We start from the raw sequence: 7,955 nt of genomic DNA, 5'->3' as shown, positions 1-7,955 counted from the left end.
TTGCTCACAAACATAGGTTTAACCCTTTGAACTCTGTAGGCTCCAATATTGCACTAGTTATAATATTAAAGATTTTAATGAATTTTATAGAAACTACTCTAAAATTATTAGATTTTCTACACATCCAAATTTTGTACTGAGAAGGAAAATAAAAGATTCTATACCTACTTATACATTTCTGTTTATATGTTAGACTTTGTTCAATCTTTATACAGTTTAGATTATCAACATTTTGTACTTGTCATGTTACTTGTTGACGAAAAAAAGAGCATGGCAACATTACGCGCGGTATTCCCAGGCGGTCACCCATCAAGTACTACTAACCACGCCCAGTGCTACTTAACTTCGGTGATCGGACGAGTACCGGTGCGTTAAACGCGATATGATCGTTGCCTGGAAAATTCGGTACACGAATTGAATAAAATTGAATAAAACAATATACGAGGTAAGAATTAGTATAATTCTATAAAATAATTCAATATTATGTCAAATATTTACTTTATATTAAAGATTTCAACATTGTTTCAATTTCAGACATGAAAAACTCTTTAAGGTAGAAAAATGACGGTTAAAAATGACAGTTAATTAAGCTTATCTCAATATTATAATGAGAAAGACTAATATAAACTTTGTTTGTTCTATTTATTCCTGTAATAATTCAAAAAATGACTTACAATATTAATTTTTTTACATGAAACTTCACTATCACATCCAGAAAATTTATTTATGGATTCAATCGTTATTTTAATATAACAGTAGTTTCAATGCAATTCAATTTTTTGTTTGATTCAGTAAATGTACACAATTTTTCCCTAGTTATTTCAAATATAATACTTCAATGTAAATACAAAATTTGTATAATTTGTTTGTACTGCATATTTGTTATATTCTTTTATCGCCACTTTTAAACGCTTTCTATAATACAGAGTGTTTCATAATTGATCTGCTAAATGGAGGCAGCTCGGTTCTATGATTAAAAATAAGAAAATGTTATATAACTAATAATAAATATAGTATAAAAGTTATAACAAAAACAGTAAAATTATATATGATTAATTTCTCTTTTGATTCTGCATGAAAATATTGATAATGTTAGATTGCGTTAAAAAAGTTGTATTTATTATTGGCAGTTATTGGAACTATAAATATTACTGTGTATACGTGTATAGTACGTTTGCATAAAAGGCAGTAAACTCAATTCATTAAAGATGACAATTTTCTACATGTCAAAACAGACACCACGTTGAACAGGACCTTCAGTAAGCACGATCAATCGATCCTACATACAAGAATCCAGACATTTGTAATTTTGATATTTTTATTATAACTTCTTAAGAAAATATTTATGAACTTACGTTGATATAAAACATTTTTCTAATTTTCGTTATAGAACATGCTGGCATTGTTTGCTGAAATAAAAATAAAATATGTTGTATATGTACGGTAGACCAAAGCGCATCGGCTTAAAATAAGAATCCAATCAACATTTGCAATATCGCAAATTATATGTCTCACTTTCTGTTTCTTATTTGTAGAAGAAAGATTTAAACAGTGTTTTTCATTTTTATTATTATAGTGCTCGATTATTTTTATTTCTTTACCATCAAACAGAATGTGGTCCGATTCGTTTCGATCTATCCTATATTTTGATATATATAATATATATTAGCAAGTTGAAGCTTTGTGTTCTTCATAAATTCTCATACATTGAGCTGATATGTATTTGAAGTCAAATTTTTTCTAATTGATTTTTCCCAAAAATTAATTATTCCTTCGAAATAAAGAACATTTATTTTGTTTCAATAATTTTGTGATGGCACTGAATGCATACGAAGTTAGATATGAAATATATTAACAACTTGTGTTTTAAACGAGATACGTAGTTGCCGCTGGCTGACAGATAAAATGTAATTGACGTATAGCATATATCTACACTTCACGTGTTTGCGTCAGTCATACGTTAAGATATGCTGAACGACGAATGTTTTATAAGCTGTACATTCAAATTTCAAATTCATAATGGTTTTCGATTTTTAAAATGTTAGTTATAGAATTTAATTTGAAAAATGTCTGAGAATGCACGTAATGAAAGCAAAGAATGAAGTGTATACTCGTCAAACGCAGGCCAAATGCACCTACAATATATTCTAATGAAAAGTTAAAGCAAAACGAAGAAGAATTACGTGTTTATCTAAAAAAATAAATAATTAATCGCTGAAAGAAGTTGTATCATTTTGATTGTAAGGAGACGTGTATACTCGTCGAACGCAGTAAACTGGTTAAGAACAAGGAAGGATGGTTACAAGAAGAGTTCAAATTAGTAACTATATACTAACAAAATGACCTGAGTCGATAATTAATAATTAAGCGAAGAAAATATTTGAAATCGAGCGAGAACCGATTATTTGTAAATATTGTGAAAAGATTAAAAACTTAAAAATTCAGAAAAATGGGAATGTATATACTTTAAAACGATTAATATTTACTATCGTTGTTTATACTACAGTATGGAGCACATATTCATAAATTCGTTTCTTACAATAAATATTTATAGATATCATGCGACTATATTAAGGGTAATACTTGATTCTCAGTTTATATTTATAATAAAAATGAGTATTTTTTCGAATTCGTTATTATAAAAAGAAGATGGATTCCACGGGTAGATAGACTTCTTAATTACTAATTACTTAAAAAATGAAATCGAAACTTTACTATTTTTATTCTTTATTTTCCTGTTGTACTGTTATGGGAAATGACTCTTTAAATATTTTCCAATCTGTTACCAAACAATTTTCGTTTTTTTTTAAATATTGAAGTTATTGTAATTTATTTCGATATTTTTTGTGTACTAAAAATTAAAAAATATTTTTCGTTTGACCATTAATATACAGACTTTTAAACATTAATGTAGCGAAGTAACTGACCAACATAAAATATTGCTCTTAATTCAAAAATTCACTAATAATTTTATTAGAAATTTTCTTTCAGTAATTTTCTTTCTTATTATTAGCATTTAAACGGTCGACTGTTTCAGAGCAAACTTTAAGTGTACAGCCAGTAAAATCTGATGTATTTTAAGAGTTTTCTTTTTTTCTAAGAAAATTAATGTAACTCTGGTAAAGTATATTATTTTTTAACGTGAATAATATAATATAAACACAATGATATATCACCAATTGGTTGCCGCTAGTCGAAACAAAACATATTGGTGTGTTATCATATAATGACGAATGTGACTCATAGTGAAAATTTCTGGTTTAATTTAGCAAAAATAAATACAGAAAATTACAGAAAAATTTCTTTGAGTTTTCGCATATTATTAGTAGTAAATTAAAATAGCATGTATATGTACAATCGCGAAGAAAATTAAACGGGAAGATTATAAGATTGATACGTGAAAATTCCGTCTGGACAAGAAATTTTTAGTGTGTTATGATACAGTTATAACACTGATAAATTATATTGTACATGAACAAATTTATGATAAATAACAGGTAGGATAAGTAATTATTTATTTTAAGAAACATTAGATTGGAAGAACAAAAACTAAAAGGAAATCTGTATACAAATTAGCCCCGATACACGGAATTTGGGAGATGATAGATCGTAATTTAGGGAAATTTTATACGCCTAGTAATACACTGCTAATGAACTATTAATGAACAGTTAATTCGATACAAACGAAGATGCTTAATGAAACAGTAGGGGAAAATAGGGTAACACGGACAGGTCAGGTAAAACAAGATAGTAATATTTTTCATAGATAAAGAACTCGTATCGCGTTGTTATTGCATAAGATGTTTCTAATAATTCTTCGATATAGTTTGAGATCGACTGTAGAGCAATGCATGAGTTATTTTTCAATTAAAAATATTGGAAAGATAATCAATGAAAAATTTTTGATGTGACATAAGGTGTTGCAAGCATTTTTTATCTTTCGATTAAAAAATTGAACAAGATAACAACAGTACTGGATTCTACGTTCTTGAAGCTGTATTGTTGACACTTAAGTTATTTTGTTATGTCATGCCAAACTGTAAGTTTTAAATACTTTTGTAAATTACGACGCACAGGGCAAAACGAAACACTTTAGCACAGGGGCAACGGAAGTCCCTTACTATGTGCTTTGTTTATAGTTTTAATTGGTTACGCGTAATCGTATTGATGTATAGCAAATTAGAATCAGACATAAGAAAACTAACCTATTAGATTGCACCAGTGCAGGAAAAGAAGATGATATATTTATTTGTGATCTTTAAGACTTTCAAGTTTAATTAAAGATTTTTAAGACTCTATTTAAGACTTTAAAAAAAGGTTTCATGCGTTTATTGCTCCAGATACTTTCTTATTACGATTCAAAGATAGAAACATATCCTTTTTATCAGGAAATAGAGTCGATACATCATTAGAACCGGAAGAAAAAAGAATCAAACGCTCTACTTGTCAGTTACGTCAAATAAAGTGATGAATTTTTCAAATTTGTAATAACTGCAATAAAACTGTATGTAAAGACCACTCACAGATAATTTATAACCACTATTTGCGATAAAAAAAATATTGTCTAATAATTAGAAGACTTGGAATCATTCGCAAAAGCCCATAACTTACTCGTACGACAGTCGACCTTTAGACCTATCTATACCTAGTTAAGTACATTGCTAATAACAATTTTTAATATTCTTTAATATCTTTGTGTTTATTGCGTCATAGGACAATCATCGATAAGAAAAGAAATTACATAGTATGGAAAATATTAGATTATTGCAAAACACGAACATATTTAACTGCGTCATCGCAGCGGTTATGGAATCAATGTATTAATTCTTTGCGGATGAGGATTTTTAGAAGTATTAAAAATGTTTTCCATAGAAAGCTAAATTAGATATCCAATTCTTAAATACTAGAAAATAACGAAATTATGTACCAATCTTTTATTTTTTAAATTATTAAATGCTTTATTTGCAACTTTCAATTTCAGATGTTTAAACTTGATATAATCATTAGAAAGACAGTGAAAAAGAGTTAATCCTTAGTATCATCGCGTAACACCCCTGTAACGTAAATAGAAATACTCGGTAACGCCATTGATGATTCTTACATGAAATATAAGTATATAATTAAGTACAGTGTTGTAATAATATCGTACAAGATGTCCCACAGTGAAAAGATATATTGATATATTAAATAGTAAATATTTTTGTCTTTAATGATTTTTTCTTTAATGAAAACATGTGATATAAAAATACAGCATGTTTCATTTAACTTAATAAATATCACTAAACTTATGCAAATTATTAATTCTACAGAAAATATATTAAACAAAAGCTACATAATTTTAAGAAGGATATACGTTAAAATAAATGTATTTTTCTACCTTGTTTATATATAAAATTTTAAACGTACTATATCTTTACAGAAATTAAGAAAGTATTAAAAACACATTTTTTTTTGTTATCTATTAAGATATTTATAATGAATACTGTATTGTAAAATTAAGCACCTATAAATTGCTACTGTTGATATATAGGTTTATAATAGTTTAATAAATGACACGCAGTTATTCACTAGTCTATTTCCTGGAAACTTCTATTGACAGTACATATTTCGGCAAATATTCACTTTAGATCTACCGTATCTTAATACTTATGTATTTAAGTGTTAATATTTTTACTTGCCATAAAGAATTATATATATTGAAAAATTTGTGACAGCTACATGCAATGCAGTGTAAGTGGAAATAAAAAACTTTATAGTTGCATTCATTCGAACTGTTTTCTAATATAATTTTTCTATGATACACTTATGTTACATTGTGCAATAAGTATCATTTGATTGGCAGAACACAATGAATGATCCAATGTTCGAAATTTCTGAAAATTTCATTTGAAATATTCATACATTTCTTTCTTCTTTCATCATATTTCCTGCTACAATCGATATAATATATTCTCTATACAACACTATTGTTACTGGGAATAAGAATGACATTGTATAAAAATCTGTAATAGCCTAACATTTTTTTGCATGGTGTAACACCGATGTTATATTGAAATTTTTTAATTTAAATAATAAATTGTTACACTAAGAATTTTTTACTTACTTTTAGAGTAACATATGAACGAAAATACATCAATAAGAATTTTTATTGGCGTAATAAAATGTCATGATAATAATAAGGGTTCAATATGTTGTAGAAATCGATGTTCTCAACAATTTCTTCCTCTTACAAAAGTTTTAGACTCCTTTAATTCCGAGATATTCATAACAACCGCCGGATTTACTCTGGAAGGATTTTTTATAATTATGACGCAAAAGTATACATAGTTGAGGGAGATGCTGCACACATGCGAGCATAGCAGGCGCGTTCGCCACTTGGCAATCTGTTTATATCTACTAGAAAAAATACTGCCCCCAGATTGCACAATCATTGCTGGTATGTATATTTTTGTTCCACATCAACAACTCAGACATCAAGCTCAAATTTTTCGTTTCCACTTACAGTAAACGAAATTCATACACGCACACTTAATAAAGTAAAGAGTTTGGGGTTAGAAAGGTTCTAAGTTCAAATAAGATTAAATAACAATGAGAAACACACATGAGCAAAAAACAATTAAAAGTTGAAATTATATTGAAATTATAAATGTAATGTTTTGTATGACCAGCATTATTTCGGATTAAGCTAAGAATTCGATTCGATATTGAACTACAAAATCGTTTATTTTACAGTTAAGAATTCCTTTTCAGCAACGTTTAATTTCTTCTAGCAAGTATTGTGTTTCAGGGCAGGTCTGCATACAAACCCTTACAAGACTGTTCAGTGATTAAAACCACACGCGAAAGTATTTAGAAGCATGAATCGCTGCGTTGTCTTGCTAGTATATAAATTCCCATTGACCAAATATATCCTTTGGAAATGATATTAACGTTATCAAGCATTTTTACAAATTTTTGTAATTTTATTTGACTGCAAATGAAACCGAGTTTCGACTCAACATAAAAGGAAAAAACTCCTCGAATAATGAAACTTACCCCTAACAATTTCTGTAAATTAAAATTTACAGTCACTTTTATTATGGAGATTAAATCAACAGGGGTCACACCCTTCTGGGTCAAATAAAATTAAATTATTTTTCACTTGAAAAAATTCGTCAGACTAATATACATATCTTTTTTATAAAATTGAATCGAATAGTTTTATGGTGAGAATGCATCGACTTTTTTGCGGTTTTTTATAAACAACGTTTGTCATATCATGCAAAACTTGTTGCATTCATCGCACATTTATAGGTAACGTAGTTTTAAGTTTTACACCAATTTAATGTACACCTAATCTATTTTTTCTTACTTCAATTAGAATACTGTTTCTTTCACACTTTGTTATTTCCGCATTTCTTCTTGTAACACGCTTCTTTTTATAATTTTTATAAATTTAAAAAATCCTATTTAAAATTCAAGGCGGTTAATTTCCTTTATAATTCCTCTCTTTCATACCCCTTCCTTTTTAAAATGTGTAATTATGGCGTTTTCGCTTTCAGTTAAACATTTTTCTTTGCTATTTCTTACTATTCTGTTAATAAATAAATATATTATCAAACTATAAATACATAACAACAATCTGAAAATTTACTTTGATAATCTCTGTAAATATCGGTAAAAAAATAAACAATTTTTATATGAATTTTGCAATCCTATACTTACTGCATATGAATAAGATTTTTCATTGTTCTTACGTATACAAATTGGAAACTGCGACACATAAATAATATAGGATAAATAGAATATACCATCGTAACCATATTATCTGTCTTTTACTTCCAAATAAATGGAAAAAACTGTAAATTTAGAAATACCTTTACAAGAATTTCGCTCACAATACTGATATCATATCTTGCAAAATATAGAAATGATTTTTATGGAGATAACAAAGTTTTGTAAAATTGATATTAGCA

The 7,955-nt window shown here is 27.6% G+C and overlaps 1 protein-coding gene and 1 pseudogene across 11 annotated transcripts in view; both read right to left on the bottom strand.

The window, feature by feature from the left end:
• The window catches only part of cnc (NFE2 like bZIP transcription factor cap-n-collar), a 221,915-nt gene that overhangs the window by 154,795 nt on the left and 59,165 nt on the right, over positions 1 to 7,955 (bottom strand). For 2 of the 11 annotated variants that reach the window (XM_031985282.2, XM_031985280.2), the window contains exon 2: positions 1,356 to 1,409. The exons of the other annotated variants lie outside the window; for them this stretch is intronic. In XM_031985282.2, coding sequence (XP_031841142.1) covers positions 1,356 to 1,409 — 54 coding nt within the window. The remainder of the gene's footprint in view (positions 1 to 1,355; positions 1,410 to 7,955) is intronic. 11 annotated transcript variants of the gene reach the window in all.
• On the bottom strand, positions 272 to 394 carry LOC116430785 (5S ribosomal RNA; annotated as a pseudogene).

Source organism: Nomia melanderi, chromosome 2 (assembly GCF_051020985.1).
Source record: "Nomia melanderi isolate GNS246 chromosome 2, iyNomMela1, whole genome shotgun sequence".
Lineage (NCBI taxonomy): Eukaryota > Metazoa > Arthropoda > Insecta > Hymenoptera > Halictidae > Nomia > Nomia melanderi.
Note: the sequence above shows the minus strand (reverse complement) of the source record. Positions and strands in the feature narration are given on the sequence as shown.